Genomic DNA, 17795 nt, shown 5'->3' on the forward strand with positions numbered 1-17795 from the left:
CAAAAGTCCCCCGGTTTCCAATAATGTCTTCAGGGATGACAGGATTATATTTACGATCCACAACTTGCGTTGCCCAAAACAAACCAGGCACCCACAAGCCCCCCTCCCTCTTTTTCCTTTTTTCCTTTTTTTTTTTTTTTTTTTTGCAGGATGGGAAAAATAAGCGTCAATCGGATGGAAAGTTAAAAAGCAAAAAAAAATAAAAATAAATCACAAATCCCAGCCTTTCTTTCCAAGTCCTGTGAATAGGTGTTCAAATACAAACTCTCTCTCTCACACACACACCCATTCGCCCGCTGAGGGAACAGGCCGACACTGGGGTCCCCTCTGGGTCTCCAGTGCGGTCCGGCTGAAGAAGAGCTACAGGCCGTCCTTGGGTTTAGTGGCCGTTCAGAGTTACAGGGGCACTAAAAAGCGACGGATGGTCAGTTTGCACACAACCGTTGCGGCATCTCAAGAGGTCAGTGGTCAAAATTTGGACCCCTGGCAACTGGTTCATACTTAATGGTGGTTGCCTGGGGCCCTTTTGGCTGCCTTCTCTGGCGAGCAAAGTCCATGGGGGGAAGCCAGATTCACTTAACAACTGCAGTGATTCACTTAACAACGGTGGCAAGGAAGGTCCTAAAGTGAGGCAAAATAAACTGAACAACTGTCTCGCTTGGCAACCGAAATGCTGGGCTCAGTTGAGGTTTCATGTGGGGGAGGGCCAGGATGAAGGCAGCCAGTGAGGGAGGAGCCAGGAGGTTCCCCCCCCTCTCTTTTAAAGGTCTCTGAGCTGCACCCCTGGCGACCCTGGGGGGGAGGAAGTGGGGGGCTCTCCCCAAAGTTGTACTTCTCCCCTGGAGCCTCCGGTGCTCAGTGACCCACCTGAGACACAGGCGGCCCCAAGTTCTTGGGCAACTGGACCCCCCCCCCATCCTCAGGAGATCCCGGGAAGGCAGGACAGCCAAGGGCTGCTGGCACCTCTGGGTGGGCAGCTTGCAAGAAGCCAGGTGTCTCCAGGGCCGCATAGCCCAGTCCACATGGAGGCAGCTGAAGCCCCACAGCCTGGGGGTGGGGTGGGCTGATCTCCCAGCTGGTGAAATGGGGGCGGGGCTCAAGAAAGCAGGGTGGAGCAATGCAGAGAGACCCTGGGGGGCGACAGTTGCAGATCACCTGGAAAGGCCGGCAGGTGTCTCAGCCGCTGGGAGGGACTCTCCCCCGCCCCAGGGCGCCCCAAGGAGCTTTCTCTTGGAGCCCCCCTCCAGCCCCCACCTGGGGTGGCCCAGGGCTCCACACCAGGCCTGAGCTGGACTCTGTGGCTGCCTCGAGGGGTCCCCCGGCTGAGAGAGCCCCGTGGCTGGGCCTTAACTCTTGCCTTGTTTTGGAGTGTCTGTGTGTGTGTGTGTTGGGGGGAGGCGCCTAGGCACCCCCTTGCAATTTGCTAGGCAGCGTTTTGGGGGGGGACGCTTTGCCTTGCTGGGCTGGGGCAGAAGGATTGGCCCATCATCCCCAGCCGGATTCAGGGCCTCAGGCGGGACTAGAACTCAGCTCTCCCCGTTTCCAGCTTTGGGCCTTAACCCCCCCCCATCTCTTTTCCTGGGTTTTGCTTGGGGGGGGGCGACACCAAGGTGCTGGCAGAGTTCAGACGAGCCGGGCTGCCCTCCCAGGTGGCCCCTCTGCCCCATCCCGGGAAAGGCGGGCTCGGTGCCCTTCGCTGCCTGGCCTAAGTGCGCTCAGCGGCGGCCTTCGGTCCCCAAGCGCCGCTGCGTCCGTGCAAGAAGCTGTGGGAAAAGGGAAACGAGAACCGCGGGGCTACTGCTCCGTCCCGGCCCCCGCCACGCACCGCAGCTTCCTCTGCCCGTCCTCAGCCTCCCAAACTCCCCACGCACAGCGCCTACTTTCGCACCGGGACGGGGAGGCCCGCGGGACCCGGAAAAAACGGTTCTGGGGGGAGGACGGGAAGTTTCGGGGTGAGGGACACCCGTAACCCTCATCCTTGCCGGTTCCTGGGGGGGCTGAGCGAAGAGAGGCGCAGAGGCCTCCACTGGCCCCGAGTGGAAGCTCCTGCGCCCCAGGAAGCTCGGGGGCGCTCTCCCCCGAGCCCACCCGAGGGAGCGACCCGGAGCGGTGGGGCGGGTCCCGAGCAGGTTAGAAGCGGGGGAAGCTCCCCCGAGCCCGGCCACATTCTGGGCGTCGGGGCCTCATAACCGAGTCCCTTGGAGGAAGGCTCTAGCCAAAACCTCAGCCCCGGCCCGCTGCTCGCCGTCCTCGGCCCCGCGTGGGAGAACCGAAGCGCCTCTCCGGAGCTTCTTCGAGAAACGGCCGTGGCCCAGCCAGGTCCCTTCCGCTGGGGACATTCCCGTCGAACGGAACCGGAGCTCTCTTAGTCCCGCCTAAACGACCACGGACGTCGGGGCGAAGCAGGCGAAGAGGGACCCCACAACTGATCCTGCCCCCTTCATTATTTAGCGAAGGATTTACTTGTGGGGGAGTGGAGCTGAGGTGTGTTTGCGCGTGTGTGTGGATGGGGGTGGGGGGTGGGGGGAGCCTGGTCCAGCGGGTCCGAAGGGTGGCTGCCTGGGAAGGGCTGCACCGCCACAAGGGTTCGATTCGCGTTACAAGCGATCGAAGCCGCCTTTGGAGTCCTAGTAAACCTTTCAGTTGTCAAGGAATGTGAATGGCAGACCAGAGGTTTGCAGGAGTCGAACCAGCCCCGAAAATTTATTTAAGAACCGCCGCCCCCTCCTCGAACCCGGAGACATTTTGGAAGAGCATCTGCGATTCTTCATTTCGTTCTAGAAACTTGTTTACTGTCTGGTTGGACTTGAATTGATATGGCGACCCCTTAAAAGCTCCTTCAAATAAGCTTGTTTGTATCGGATCTAAAGGCGAGACACAAAAGTCCCTCAACTTTTAAAAAGATAAACTATATTCGAAAATATTTGGCAGGCCCGAAGGAAGGGAATCAACGACACAGGCCACGAAACGGTTTTTCTCGGTTACCCAGCAAGGAAGTCCGGAACGAGATTCGTTCTCGGTTGAATCAGATTATCCCACTTTTCGGATTTTATTTTTTCTCTCTCGGTTGTTAGTGAGCGCAGCTGGTGGGTATCTTTTAAAAAGGTTTTTCCAGGTTGAAGTGATGACGAAAAAAATCTCAGTACCAGAAAATCAGGAATTATGTTTGTTTATTTTTTAAAAAATGTTCCTGCCTCTAACTCGGAAGCTTCAACGAAGAAAAACGCAGCGGGGAGATTCGCGCTTTCAGTCTCACCGACGGCCTTCTCGGGCGGGGGTGGGGCGCGGGGGGAACCCGAAGCGGCTCTACCGGTTAAAGGCCCCACTAGCGAGCACGATCCGGAAGGCGGGGGGGAGGCGGCGGCCCTGCCCGCGCGGAGAAAGCGAAAGCGAAAGCAACCTTCCCTTTCCGCCCTCCCTCCGCGACCCCGAGATCCAGGCTGCAAGCCCCCCCCTGGGAAGTCAGCCTTTACCTCCCGAGAAATCGCCCCCCCTTTGTTAATCGGCTTCTTCATCATCTCGCCCCAAAGTGTCTCTTTTTCTTTCTTTCTTTCCTTTCTGATGTTCCCGCAAAGGCGTGAAAGCGAGGGGCGCTTCGCCCGCGTTCCTGGCCCTGCTGGGATATTTTGGGCCTCAAAACGAGAGGGGCCCTTTCTCCTTCCCCGGGGACTTTGGCCCAGAGAAGTGGCGGGGGGGTTTCCTACAGACATGGGTGAGGCCTTTGGACTGGAAGGAGCCCCCGCAGCCCCTGCCCCCCCCCTCCCGTTTTACATTTTTCGGCCCGAACAGAAATTTGCGTTCCTCGCCTGCGCGGACAGAGAGGTAAACTGTCTGGAAAGAGGCCCTTAAAGTGGGACAAAGGCCGGGCGAGAGCCGTTTTCACCTTTCCGTCCGCCCCCCCACTTCGTCTTTGAAACCGTCCGGGGGGGTGGGGGGAGACAGGATGGCCCGGCGGGGCATTTTGGGCGGACTGTGTCCCCCTGGCCGTGCCTGAAGCCCCTTGAGCCTGTCAGACGAAGCTGCCCTGCCTCGGCCAGGGTCCGGGGGCGGCGGAGGGCTCCCGCAGTTTGCCCAGGTGGGTCCGGGGCGCGACTCGGGAGCCACCAAGGCCCTTAGCTGCTCCGAGCCTGCGCTGCGCTCTCTCCGCCGACACGGATAAGGCCGGGAACGTCGGAATCGCCCGGCCCGACCACGGGGAAACAGTCCCGAATCAAGACCATCATATTTGGGGTGGAGGGATTATGCCTCCCCCCTCTTTTATTCCCCCCCCCCCGCTCCCGACCTGCCCGCCACGGAGCCTGAGCGCTGCAGCGGGGCCTCCGAAGCGTCCCGGAGCAAGATTTTCCGGCCGAGCCGCCGAGCCACGTCGCGGCCGCCAGGGGTCGCCGCACGGGCAGGAATTGGGGGTCCCTGGGGGTGGGCGGGGAGCGAATTTCTTGGACGGAGGCCGCGGGACGAGTCAAGACCACCGGGGCCCGAAGGGAAAGCCCTGGCAGAGGAAGCTCGGCCGGAGGGAAAAGCAGACCGCCCAGCGCCAGTTTCGCCCTCTCCGACCGCCCCGTCCGGTCCCGGAGACCCACCTGGTCGCCGAGCGCCCCCGGCTCCCTCCGGCGCCGTCCCGGCCGACGCTCCCGCGCGCCGGTGCCCTGGACGGGGCGGTCTGGGCTCCCGGCAGAGCGCGGCCGGTCCTGCTCCGATGGGCGCGCCGCGCTGGCCCCGCCCTGCGCTCGGGGGCCCAGCCTTCCCCTGCCTGCCCCCTTCGCCGGGAGGGGGTCGCGGCGCGGTCTCCTCCCCGGGGCTGCTCCTCCGGGACCCCGCCGGTGGCTCCTCCTCCAGCCGCTCACTTCCAGCCCCGCTGCCCGCCCGCCCGCTCGACTGCTAGCTCGGCGCTCGCTGGCTGGCTGGCTGGGAGGCGGAGGAAGCCGCGGCGGCTCCTTTAACACGCCCGAGTTCAGCCCGGGGTCAGGCGGAGTTCGCGGCCCGGCCTTTACCTTTTCCGCCGCCGCGGCGCTCCCGGCACATGGGGACCAGCCGGCGCAGCCTCCAGCAAGCGGCCTGAGGCGCTGCGAGGGGCACAGAGGAGCCGCCGCCGCCGCCGCCGCCGCCGCCGTGGCAGCCGGGGAGAGCCATGCGTGTCCACGCGGACCTCGCCTGCCTGGCCGATCCGACGGGGCTTCCAGGTAAGCCGGGACCGGGGCGGGCGGGCAGAGCCCGGAGCCTGCGGACATCGCGCTTCTCGCCCGCTCCCCAAGCTGGCTCGGGCGGGCAGGAAGCAGCCGGCCGGCCGGGCTTCTCGGGGCGGTCCCGGAGTCAGCCGAAGGAAAGGAGCCGCTCAGCCCGAGGCTTCGGCCAGTCCCCGAGCGGCGGCTCCTTTTGGGGAAGTGGCTGTCGCGGCGGGACCCTCTCCGGCTTCCCCGCTTGGCCCGAGCCCCGCTGGAGCCCGGCGCCCTTTTGCTCGGGGAAGGGCCTGATGCGGCCGTGCCTCCTTCATCCGCCCGCCCTGCCTTTGGCGTCCTCGCCCGGCCGAGGCGGCAGCAGCGCCGACACCCGAGTCCTTCAGCCCCCACTGCCCGGCCCGCGAAGCTTTTGACAGGCGGCGGCGGCGGCGGGGCTGCTCCTGCCAGATTTCTGGGCGGCTTTGGGCGGCCTTCTCCCGCCAGCCCAGCCGCCCTTACCCGGGGATCCCTCCGCTGGACAGGGATGCGGGCCAGCAGGAGCAAGTCGGAGACGAGTCGGTTAGGCGTGCCGGAGCAGGGACCGGGGCGGGGGCTCTGGAGAAGAACGGCCGCCGGGGTGAACGCAATGGGTCGCCCAGCCGCCGGCTCGGGCCGCAGGGCGGTTCCCTAAGCAGGACGAGCCGCGGCTGGCCCGTTCTTCTCGGTTCAGGCCTGCAGCCCTGAAACCGCCTCCCCCCTCCCCAAATCCGGCCCCTCGCGGTAAGATCAAGGCCCGGGAGGCTAACGGCGGCCTGGCTTTCCTGGCCTCCGGAGGGCGACGGGCAGGGAAGCGGCTCGGAAGCGCAGGGGGTCCGCGCCCGTAGATCTCTGGCGGAGGGGGGCGGGGGAGGCGATGCGAGGAAATTGTTCCGAGGCTGCCCCGTCAGGTGTGAAGCCCCACCCGGAGGAGGGCGTGCGAGGCTGTGATCCGGGACCCACCGGGACCGAGCCCCCTCCTCCGCCTCCTCCCTCCTCCGCCTAAGAAGGAAAGCCCCTCTATAAGGGGAGCCGGCGGGCAAGAGCAGGCGGAGGCGAGCAGGAGAGGCGCCCGCTTCCCGGGCCTCCGCGTGGCGGGCCAGCGCGGCCAGTCCAGCTAAGGCCCGCTGTGCTCTCTCTCCTCCACCCCCGCAGGCGCAGCGATGTTGGATGCCTCGGAGGCGACGGGCCACTCCCGGCAGCTGCTGCTCCAGCTCAACGCGCAGCGCACCAAGGGCTTCCTTTGCGACGTGATCCTGGTGGTGCAGAACGCGCTCTTCCGCGCGCACAAGAACGTGCTGGCGGCCAGCAGCGCCTACCTCAAGGCCCTGGTGGTGCACGACAACCTCATCAACCTGGACCAGGAGATGGTCAGCCCGTCCGTCTTCCGCGCCGTCCTGGACTTCATCTACACCGGCCGCCTGGGCCCCGGCGCCGAGGGCGAGGCTGAGCCGGCTGGCGGCGCAAACGCCGAGCCCGCCTTGGGGGCCATCCTGGCCGCCGCCAGCTACCTGCAGATCCCGGACCTGGTGGCTTTGTGCAAGAGGAAGCTGAAGCGCTCCGGCAAATACTACCAGCTGCGTGGCGGCGGCGGCGGCGGCGGCGGGAGCTATTCGGCCTCCGCGCCCTTCGGAAAGCTGGCCAGGGGCCTCCGCGCAGCCACGCCGGTTATCCAGAGTTGCTTCGGGGCTCCGCCGCGGCCGGTGGAGCCGAGCAATCCGCTCAGCACCCACTGCGGGGAACTGTACGCCGCCGCCGCCGCCGCCCACCCACACGTGCTGTGCCCCTCGCTCTGCGGCCTGGACCTCTCCAAGAAGAGCCCGAACGGACCCTCCCCACAGCTGCCCCCGCAGCCCCCGTCCGAGAGCCGCCTTCGAGCCGCGGTGGAGAGCCGCGAGGGCGTCCTGCCGCCCCGGCCCGGGAGCCCGGCCTTGCTGCCTCCCCACGAGCCCTTCGGGGACCCGGGCTCCACGGCCCCTCTCCAGGCCGCCTTCCCCCACCTGCATCACCGCGGCAGTGGCGACAGCAGCCCCGGGACTGAGCCGAGCGCTCGCGTCGAAATGGCGCCCGAATTCCTGTACCGCTGGATGAAGCACGAGCCGCTGGTGGCCGGTTACGTCCTGGAGGAGGAGGAAGAGGAGGAGGAGGAGGAGGAGGGCGATTTTGGCGGCGCCCGACGGGAGCTGGGCAGCGGCGGCGGCGGCGGCGAGCGAGAACTGGAGCCTCAGGCCTCGTCGCCGCCCGGGCCGCCGCAGCCGGCCCCGCGCCACTACTTGGAGAGCGCGGAGCCCGACGGGGAGGCGGAGGACCTGGAGCCCGACAAGAGCACCAGCGAGGAAACGGGCTGCAGCAGCGGCGGCCCTTCTCCCGCGGGGGGCAGCCTGGAGCGCTACCTGGGCTACGAGCCCGAGAGCTTCGGGGGCGACAACCTCTACGTGTGCATCCCCTGCGGGAAGGGCTTCCCGTCCTCCGAGCAGCTGAACGCGCACGTGGAGGCCCACAACGAGGAGGACGAGCTCTACCGCAAGGAGGCGGCGGCCGAGGCGGCGGGGGCGGCCGTCCAAGGCTCGCCCTACCTGGACAAGGCGCCCCCCTCTGCCCGCCGCCCCGCCGCCCCCGCCGCCCGCGGGGGCCCGCCCGGCTGCGACCTGCTGCGCCCTTACCGCTGCGCCTCCTGCGACAAGGCCTACAAGGACCCGGCCACGCTGCGCCAGCACGAGAAGACGCACTGGCTGACGCGGCCCTACCCGTGCTCCATCTGCGGGAAGAAGTTCACGCAGCGCGGCACCATGACCCGCCACATGCGCAGCCACCTGGGCCTGAAGCCCTTCGCCTGCGACGCCTGCGGGATGCGCTTCACCCGCCAGTACCGCCTGACGGAGCACATGCGCATCCACTCGGGCGAGAAGCCCTACGAGTGCCAGGTGTGCGGCGGGAAATTCGCCCAGCAGCGCAACCTGCTCAGCCACATGAAGATGCACGCCGCCGCCGCCGCCGCAGCCGCCGCCGCCGCCGGCCCCGACGGGAAGCTGAAGCTGGACTTCCCGGAGGGGGTGCTGGCCATGGCGCGGTTGGCGCAGCCGCCGCCGGCGGACAAGGAGCTCTTCCAACACACCTCGCACTTCTTGGCCGCCGCCGCCGCTGCCGCCGCCGCCGCCGGCGACCCCAAGGCCGCCCTGGAGAGCCTCTACCTGGGGCTCAGCCCCGACAAAACGGCCGAGGTCTTGGCCCAGGGCGCCGTGGTGGCCGCCACGCACCACCTGCACAACGACCACCACGCTCGGACCATTGGCCGCTTCTCGCCCCCCTGACGCGCCTCGCCCCGGGCCCGGGAGGCGCCCTTGTGGACCGGGGGAGCGACTGGCCCCCGGCCCCCGAGCGCCCGGCTCCTCCGCTGAGCTTTCGCGCTGCCCTTCACACCTCTTGCGGCTGCCCCGGGCCCTCCCGCCGGCCCGGCCTAGCCAGCTCGCCCCTACCTCAAATGGCCGCCCAAGGGGCTCGGCGGGAGCAGAGATCCGGGTTCAAGAGCCTCAGTTTGTAGGGACAGGGCAGTCCGGACTGAGCCAGCTGCCTCCTCTCGCCCCAGCCTGGAGAGGGCCTAGCAGCGGAGGTAGCTGGCGAGGGACAAGCCTGCCCCACCCCGCCCCACTTCGGCTGTCAGGTTGCCTAGGTGGGGTTCGGAACTTGCAGCCCACTGGGGGGGGTTCTGAATCGCAGCCCCCCTCTTCAGCCTCGGGGAGGGATGGAGAGGTGTGTCAGGCCGGGACCCTCACAAAACGCCTCCTGAACAGGGGTCCCCTCCCCGCTCCAGAGGCAGAAAATACTCGCCACCACAAGACACCCCTGGGGAATTCCGGGGCGAAGCTTCGAGGGTGGGGTCGACTTTGTGGCCTCTCCTGCCTTTCTGGGCCGGAGGGAGCCTCGCGCACCCCCCGCATTTGCCCTCCGCCCCAGAGAGGCAGAGGCAGGGGAGCCCCCAAACGGCGCCCATCGATACGCCTGTCCGATGGCAGAAGAGCCCTGCCCGGCCTCAAGCCCCCAGGAGGTGTGTGTGTGTGTTTGTGGGGGAGATGGTGCAGACCCCGACATCGGATCCAGCCCCCAGTCGGCCCGCTTGGATGGTCCTTGCCGCTGGGAGGGAAGGTCTGGAGCAGCTGGTTGAAGACTGCTGGTCCGGGCTTGGGAGGGTGGGGGGTGGGGTGGGTTTCCTCAACCTTGTATTGCAATGTGAAAAGGAGAGGGCGTCCCTCTTCCCCCGCCCCCCAGGATTGTGGGTCAAAGGGACCAAAGTGGAAGGGCCCCTCTCGGCCCAGCCCCTTCTCTGGGCTCCCAATGCAGCTCCCGCCCCCTCCCGTGAAGACCCCCCACCCCGACTTGCTTTCAGGACGGGGCACCCAGGAGCCCCTTTGACAAAGACAAAAGGCCGCCTATTTGTCCGCTTCGTGGGGGGCTGGATGTGGCCCTGGGCTCCCTGCCCCGCCCTGGGCCCCGAGGGGTCTGTGCCGGACCTCTGGTGCTAGCTACCTGCCCCCCCGCCCCTGCTGCACTCGTGAGGGTAGGGGGCTCTAGGCCAGTCCCCCCAACCGCCCCTCTGCCTGCCCCCCGCCCCCACCCCACCACGGAAAAATGTGAAACTGCTCTGTCTTTGCACACACACCCTTGCCCGCCCCCCGCCCCCCTTGGCCTGTGTCTTCCTTCATCTGAGCCAGCTGCCTCTCCCCAGCCCTGAGAGGACCCAGCGGGAGTCCCTCCCCAGGAGGGGGACCCCACCCCGAGGAAGCTAAGCCCCCGAGGGGCAGCCTCCCGCCTTCTGTGGCCCTGGGGAGGGATGTGGCTCCCCCCGTTTTTTATGCGAGACCAAAACCGAATAACATTTAAGCTTCCAGAACAAACCAAAGCAATAAAGTTTTTCTAACACTGCTGCCACCATCCAGGCCTCTGCTTCATTCGGGGGTGGGGGTGGGGAGGGGGTGGGGGAGCCTGAATTTCAGGGGTGCTACTGCAGAATGGAGAAGGCCCAGAAACGGGGGCCTCAGGAAAGAAGGGGTCACTGGCCCTGCGACCCCCTTCCTTTTGCATGGAGGGGGCTGACAGAAGTGAAGCCGGATGCAAAGCGGGGGGGGGGGTCCCCTTTCAATGCCAGAAAGTGCTGGGGGGGGCAGCGCAGGTGACACAGGAAATGGGAAGGGGTCAACTCTCCCCACGGACCCTCATGCTGGCTCGGCTGCTCAGAGGAAATCCCCCCCGCCCCCGTGGCCTTCCCTGGGTGGCTGGAGAGCCCAGCCTCGGCCCCCTGCAACAAACGGCCAAGCGGCTCTTCCGTCCAGGGTCCCCTTGGATGCGTGTGGCATGTCCGTTTGCTCCCTGCAGGCGGCGCAGGCCCTGAGCACCACGGCTGCCCAGGCCAGGGCAACCTCCCAAGGGCTTCCTTGACCGGCTTGGCTGGGGCTCTCTGCAGGCTGGGGGTGCCCCAGAAACGGGGGGCTGCTCCATTGCGTTTCCTGGTTCTCCAGGTTGGGTGAACGGTCCAAACACAGCCTAGGACAACTTAGGGCATCCGGGGGCGCTGGCTGCAGAGGGGCTCTTGTCCCCCTCAAAGGGTCCCCTGGAATTCCCTCCCCCCCTTCCGCTCTGGTGGCCCCCCCTCCCTCCCAGCCCCAAAAGAAGCAGCCGAGAGTAAGATTTCTACCAAAACTTTATTAAGAAAACAACGGAACCCAAGTGGGGCAAAGGCCCTCCGTCCACCAGGCCACTCAGGCCGAGGCAGAAGCTGCATGGGGGGGGGCGGGGGCGCGGAAGGAAGAGACCCCCCCCTTCGAGCCCAGGGAGGGGCACGCACTCCTTGCCCACTGCGGGCAGTCCCCTCCCAAGGGGGGGCAGTTGGGCTCCTCCGCCCCACAGCAATCCAGCCCACCCCCCACGGCCCCACGGGGGCACTCCGCTGCCCCCCCCCAAGGGCAGGAAAATCTTCCCATGGGGAAGGGCTCTGGGTGGGGGAGGAGCTCTCCCGGCCTACGCAAGCACTTTCGGAGCCCCAGGGGGCCCCAACCCTCCCGCTGGATCCCGGGCCCCTTGGCTCTGCTCCAGGGCACCTTCCCCCCACAACCTCCGGGGGGCCCTCGGCGGGGGTGCTGGGCCGGCCCGGTTCAGTCCGTGGCACAGAGGGAGGGGGACCAGAGGGGGGCAAGGATGGGGGAGGGGCTGAAAACCTGAGACAGACCCTGGGTGGGGGGTGGGGGCTGCCCTTCCTCACCTGCCCCACAGGGACCCCGCCTGGCTGGGGCTGCTTCACCTGAGCCAGGGGTCATTCGAGGGCCCCCCCACCGCCCCCCCTCGCCTCCCCCACAGCATGGCCATTCCAGGTGGAGTTGAAGAGGCTGCGTTTATTGTGCTGGGTGTCTCCTGGGAGGGCGATGGGGGGGGGTCGGCAACACGACAGCCCTGGCACGGGGCACGCCCTGAGGCCACCCTCCCTGCTGGCAACGAAACGCACGGCTTCCCGGGGCGGGGGGCGTCCCGAGGCTCAGCCCTCCTGGGCCCACCGCAGGAAGGTGGGGATGTCCCTCACGGGCACGTTGCGCGTCAAGGCCTTCACCCGCAGGTTCCGGTCGTCCGTCAGTAGCACCACCTCCCGGAGCAGGCGGATGGGGTCCTCTGCAAAGGAGGAGCGGTCAGCGGGGCCTCACCCGGCCTGGGCCAGGATCCCCCCCCCGCCCCACCCTTCCCGGGGGCTCAGCCGTCGGCGTCCCCTGGGCCAGCCGGGAGGGAGGCGGGTTGTTAGAAACCAGAGGCTGTCAGGTTGTCAGGCCCCATCCGCCATAATCCCCTGATCCCCGATCCCGTCCCAGCCAGGCGTAAACACTGCAGAACGCCTTCTCCGTCAAGCTGACAAGTTAAGCTGCGCAGGATTTGGCCCGACGACGGGCCTGGGGCCAGGCTGAGCAGCTGCGGCCCCCGCTGCCCCCCTGGAAAGGGCTCCGGAGCAGCCGGCAGGCGGCAGGAGGGACCCCCGCATGCTCCCGGGGAAGGGCCGGGCAACGGAGGATGTCGGGGCACCCAGGCCCGCTCCCCGCTCGCACTGGCTCCCCCTTCCCAATGTTTCCCTCCCCCCAAAGTGGGCCCGTCTGCATGCCCTTCCTGGCCCCTCACCTTTCTTGGCTGGCATGAAGTCCTTGGCCCGGTCGTTGCAGTAGTGGAGGCAGCAGGAGAGGATCAGGTCATCGTTGTTTCCCTGGGGGGGAGGAGGAGAGGGGGAGAGGCTGAGCCCTGTGTCCGCAGGTGGAGGCGGCCTGGGACCGGCCCGCTGGAGGGAGGCGGCCTCAAAGGCCGAAGCTGCCCCCCAGGGGGAAAGGCTGCCCAGCCCTCCTTCGACTGCCCCCCCCGTCCTTCTCCCAGGGCAAGGGTGAACCCCGCGGGAGACGGGAAGTGCCAGGTGGGGCCAAAACTCTCCCGGGGGGGGGCACCTCTTGGGCAGTCCTGGTCTTGTGCTCCGTTTGGGAGAATTCTGCTCCGGGGCCCCTCCTGGCCTTCTCCTGCCCCCTCCCTTCCCCACGCCTCCCTCTGGGGGGTCCTCCTCCCATTTCTGCGGGGGATTCCCAGGACGAGGCTCCCCCGTTCCGGGCGGGTCCTGAGCCCCTCAGGGGGAGGAGCCTCTGCAGCCGGGGATGCCCTGGGCTCCTTCCGGGAGGGAGACGCCCCCCATTGGCTTTTCTGCAGGGGAGGATCCCCCATTCGCTGTGCTTCTCTCTCTCTGCCACCAAAATAACACCCCCCGAATCTCCAAGGGGCCGGTTAGCCTCCATCTTTGGTGCTGTCTGCACATGTGGATCCTTCCCCTGCCTTCCGAGTCCTTGACTTATGACCACAATCAAGCCCTGGATTTCTGACACTAAGCAAGACAGCTGTTAACAACAAGAGCCCCCAAGGCTTATAGGCCGCTTCACAGGGCTCTGCAACCCCCCCCCCGAGCTGGCCTCTTGGTCCCCCAACAATCCGGGTCCTCATTTTACGGACTTTGGAAGGATGGAAGGCTGAGTCCACCTGCAGCCGGTCAAGATTGAACTGCTGGCGGTGGGCAGATTCAGCCTGCAATACGGCACTCTAACCACTTCTTCAGTGAGTAACCTGGTCATTAAGTGGAACGGCCCTCCCCGTGGACTCGGCTCATCGGAAGGGTCACTGCGACCTTCGTAAATACAGGCCAGTGGCCAAGCCTCCAAATTTTGATCAGGTGATAATGGGGACAATGGAATGGTCGTAAGTATGAGACGTGGACAGAAGTCCCTGTCATCATGTCAATGGAGGGCTGCCTGGGGGTTCAGCCCGGAGTGCCTGCGCCCAGAGCAAGCTCCCCCCCCCCGCGGCCCCCCTTTCACTCCGGGCGTCCTGCGACTCAAGGCAGGCGTTTGTGTGGGGGGGTGTGGGGGGTGGGGGTGGGTCCTCAGCCCCCGCCCCCGGCCGGGTACCTGCTGCCGGGAAATGTCCTCGCTGCGGAAGGAGACGGACTCCAGCTCGTTGCCCGGCTGGTCAGGGCCCGGATGTAGCTGTCGCGCCTCTCGAAGCAGGACTCCAGGAAGTCCACCGCCTTGCGGGCCCGGTCCTGCAGCAGGCGGCTGTAGCCCCCGGCCCGGTGCTCGGACTCGGGGCCCTTGGCCAGCCCGTCCAGCTCGTTGATGACTGGCAGGGGGAGAGAGAGGGGGCAGGATTTGCATTCGGGCCTCAAGTCCCGCCAGGCCTAAGACGAGGGGGAAGAGGAGAGGGGCGGAGCAAAGCTGGCCATCCTGGAGGGGGCAAGTGAGGTGGGGGGCTACTGGCCTTGGCTTCCTGCTGCAGCGAGGAGGAGACGGGACGAGGCTGGCATTTGGGGGAGGGGGCGTGTTGGGGCCCCCAGAGTGTGGGACAAAGCAAGGGGCGAAGTGACCCTGCCCAGCCCACCCGGGAGGCTGTGGCCCCGCCCCTTCTGGGTCCTTCTGGGCCGCCCGCCAAGAGGTGAGATCCAGCGAGACCCTCAGCGTCCCTGGGGGGAGCTGCCCCTCCTGGGAGGGCTTCCACAGGGCCGTGCCCCCCCGCCCAGCTCCAGCATTCCCTGCAGGTGGGGGGTGGGGGGTTGCAGGGCCGGCTTGTGCCGGGCAGATCAAACAGCCTGCGGATGACCGGCCAAAGGGACGGCGGGAGGAGCTGCAGCGCCACCCGAGATCCGTCCCGCGGCCGCATCAAGCCAAACAGCCTTCAAAGGAGCGGCTTGTTTGCGCTCCTGCCCAGCCCGCTTCTCCTCCGCCAGCCGGCCAGCCAGCCAGCCAGCGGGGTCGGGTTCGGGGACGCGGAGGAGCGGGAGGGAGGGAGGGAGGGAGGGAGGCAGAGCGGGAAGGAGCCAGGGAAAGCGGCCCTGGTGGGCGGGCGGCAGCGGCCGGAGCAGCCTTTAACTCTTGGCTGCCCCGACCCAACGGGGCAAAGGACCCCCAGTGTTTGGGGGAGCAAGCACAGATCCTGCCCCCTGCGGGGGGCAGGAGGGGCTGCCACAGAAGGAGCCTGGGTCAGCAGCCCCTCCCCAGGCCAGGCCTCCCCACAGACGGAGCTGCCTGGCTGCCGGGCAGATGGCCGGAGCCCAGGTCCTCCCGGAGGAGGAGGAGGAGGAGGAGGAGGAGGAGGAGGAGGGTGCCCAATGTCCTACGTGTCCCCCCGCACAGACCACCCAGCGGCTGTTATCTGCTGCCCGCTGAGTGTTTACCCCTGGCAGGAGCCAGCTCTGCTGTGCTGCAGCTTTATAAGGAGAGGAGGGAGAGCCAAGCCGGCGGCTGGACTGGGGGCAGGGGGCTGTGCCCCGCCCGGCTCGGCCTTCCCCACTGGACGGTTCCCGCACTGCGCTCAGCCTCCTCCGACGGCTGTGCTCCTGGAGCCCGTGGGGTGGGGGGAATGACGCTGGGTGCAGGGGGTGCAGGGGAGGCCGCAGGGCCACTTGGAAGCTGGTTCCGCAGGGTAATCCCCCACCCCCCATTTTCTTCCTTCCTCCTCCCTCCCTGCCAGAGGCCGGGAGGCTGGAGCTGAGGGGGCACCCAGGGCGGCTGGGGAGAAGTCCAGGGGGCAGGACCGAGGGGGGGGGCAACTGGAGGGCAGCACCAACCCATCCAGCCAGGTGGGTGAAGAGTTGGCGAAGGAGCCCCAGAACCTTGGAAAGGAAAGCCCCCCGCCCCCCCAGATATTCTGGCCTGGAGGACTGTGGGAACCGGGGCTGTTGGGGGCTCTTGGCAACCCCCCGTTGGGGTCCCCCCTCCCCACGCTCACCAATCAGGGGCACCACCAGGATGAACTGCCTGCACTCCAGCAGCTTGGCCAGGCTGCCCAGGTGGTCGATGAAGCCGTTGGTGTCCGGGACGAGGAAGACGGGCCGGATCTCCAGTTCCATCTGCCTCACCTGGGCCTGGTCCTTCAGCACCGCCTGGGAGAGACCGGCCCGTCAGCCACCCCAGGGACAGGCAAGGAGGCGGAGCCCCCGGCAGGGCCTGATGGGAGCTGCGGTGCTCCGGAACGGGAGGGGAAGACCCGCCTGGCCCCTCCCTCCTCAAAGCCCCGGAGGCTTTCAAGAAAAGGCCAGGGAACCATGTCTGCGGGTGTGTGGGGTGTGTGATATAAAGCAAGGCTGCCCCATCTTGGACTTCAGCTCCCAGAATTCCCCGGGCAGCATAGAGGATTAAAGGCTCGGACACGCCTGATATAAGGCCTCTTGGGTTGGACTAGAGGACCTCTAAGGTCCCTCCCAGCCTTAGGATTCAATGACTGTGCTTTGAGGGGGCTCCGCGGGCTTCTCCTCCCCCCCAAGACCATCGCTCTGAGTTCGTCATGGCGTGGAAGGCAGACCAGGCGGCCGGCGGCTTCATCCCCCGGCTGGCTCTCTCACTGCTTAGAGCTCCCCCTGAGCAGCAGAGGAGGGGCTGCCTGAACCCCCCCCACCCCGGCTGTCTCCCCCGAAATACTGTGTGTGCCCACGTCCCTGTGGGCCGGCGGTTGCAAGGAAAGGTCCAGGCTGCTCCCACCTGGCTCATTAAACCATGATTAAACCAGAGGTTTAATTAAACGGCCTACGATGCCATATCTCAGAATGCATGTAACAAAGTAAGAGAGTTGGAAGAGGCCTTGGAGGTCTTCTAGTCTGACCCCCCTGCTCAAACCATGACCAGGTGGCCTACAGAACCATTAAGCCAGATGGCATATTAAGCCAGGACTAAGCCAGAGATCAGCCATTCCTCTGGGCTATTTCTGCCCTGGCCAAGGGGGTGGGCTGGAGGACCTCAGGGCTCCCTTCCGCCGCACAGGGGGTTGTGACCGCCGTGCCCTTCCGAGGCTCTTGGCCCGACTGCCAGGCTCCAGGCGCAGAAGCCGCTCTGTGCCGGCTGTCACGTCCCAGCGGCTCCCTGGGCTGGCCAAAGACGGGACGACAGGATGCGAGGAGGAGGAGGAGGAGGAGGAGGAGGAGGAGGAGGAGCAGCCGTGGGCCGCGGCCAAGACTGACCGCCCCCCCTGCCCCAGCGCAAGGAAGCCGGCCTCGGCAGGGGCTGGGCAGGCTGTGTGTGTGTGCGTGTGTGTGTGTGTGTGTGTGTGTGTGTGCGCGCAAGGGCAGGAGGAGCCCCCTCCCCGGACCCAGGACCAGGGGCTGCAGGCCATGGCCAGAGCCCAGGGCAAGCGGGGGGGGGCGGCTGACGCCTTCCTCTTCCCCTGGGGGGCATCCGCCACGTCCGCTGCCCAGGAGGACTCGCCTGCCCCCGGTGTGGCGGAGCGGCTGGGCGGGGGTGCCCTTCCGCTGCTGGCAGGTGTGCGGGCGCTGGCTCATTGTTTCCCAGCGCGGAAGGAGGGCCCGGACCCACAGATGGACGGGCGGCTAAATTTAGCCCCCCGCAGGCAGCCTGCCCCGCCCCCTGCCCTCCCCCTCCCGCTGCTGCCGCTGCTGCTGGAGGCTCCCTGGGGAGGGGCTGCCCCGCTGGCTGCCCAGGAAAGAAGGGCGGGGCTGGGAGGGGGAGGGGGGCCTGGGCTCCTCTGCTCCAGGTGGGCAGCGGCCTGGCTCCAGAAAGGGCCCCTCCCCGCCTAGGGCGGTGCCTGGGGGCTGCGGCTCCTCCCCCCGTCAGCACAAGGCCAGAGGAGAGGAGCGGGCAAAGGGCAGGGGGGAGGGGGGGACTCTTTGCACCACTGCCCCCCAGGCCCAGCACCCTCTCTCCCCCGCCACTTGCCCCCGAGCCCTGCAACGGTGGGCCTGGGGAGCCCGGGGGGCTGGGGGCTGGGGGGGGCTTCTGGGCCCGCAGCCAACAGCCGGCGGAGACACATGTGCCGGCTCTCCCCGCCGGGCCTTTGGCGGCCCTCTTTCACAAGCGCTTCGGCACAGGCGGCAGAGTTCGCGCCCGTATGGCGAGACAGATGTGTTGGGCTGGGGTTCAAGGCTGGGGAAGGAAGCGTTATGGCAGGAGGGGGCCGGAGGGCCCTGGGCACAGCGGAGGGGGGGGCAGGGGGGGAGGGGGCGGCCGGAAGCCCCCCCAGAGATGCTCCGGCTGGACAGCCTTTGCCAGGGGCGCCCTGGGTGCCACCCGAGGGCCACGCGTGGGCAGGGGGCTCAAGCCC

At 67.0% G+C, this 17795-nt stretch overlaps 2 protein-coding genes across 2 annotated transcripts in view; one reads left to right on the top strand and one right to left on the bottom strand.

Moving 5' to 3' along the window:
* Positions 1–4503: 4503 nt before the first annotated feature.
* HIC1 (HIC ZBTB transcriptional repressor 1) lies at positions 4504–9718 on the top strand. The gene is made up of 2 exons (XM_026721147.2): positions 4504–5180; positions 6348–9718. The coding sequence occupies exons 1-2, from the start codon at positions 5129–5131 to the stop codon at positions 8501–8503; spliced, it is 2208 nt and encodes a 735-aa protein (XP_026576932.2). The 5' UTR covers positions 4504–5128; the 3' UTR covers positions 8504–9718.
* A 1151-nt stretch (positions 9719–10869) lies between these two features.
* The window catches only part of SMG6 (SMG6 nonsense mediated mRNA decay factor), a 52737-nt gene continuing 45811 nt past the window's right edge, over positions 10870–17795 (bottom strand). The window contains 5 exon segments of the mRNA XM_087923820.1: positions 10870–11846; positions 12342–12423; positions 13658–13713; positions 13716–13868; positions 15474–15627. Of these exon segments, the coding sequence (XP_087779946.1) occupies positions 11716–11846; positions 12342–12423; positions 13658–13713; positions 13716–13868; positions 15474–15627 (576 nt within the window). The 3' untranslated portion in view covers positions 10870–11715.

Source organism: Pseudonaja textilis, chromosome 1, assembly GCF_049901715.1.
Source record: "Pseudonaja textilis isolate UNSWEBS1 chromosome 1, rPseTex1.2, whole genome shotgun sequence".
Lineage (NCBI taxonomy): Eukaryota > Metazoa > Chordata > Lepidosauria > Squamata > Elapidae > Pseudonaja > Pseudonaja textilis.

Coding starts and splice junctions, on each gene's coding strand:
- HIC1 (XM_026721147.2), top strand. CDS start 5,129: ATGCGTGTCCACGCGGACCTCGCCTGCCTGGCCGATCCGACGGGGCTT. Junction 5,181..6,347: donor CGATCCGACGGGGCTTCCAG/GTAAGCCGGGAC, acceptor CCACCCCCGCAG/GCGCAGCGATGTTGGATGCC.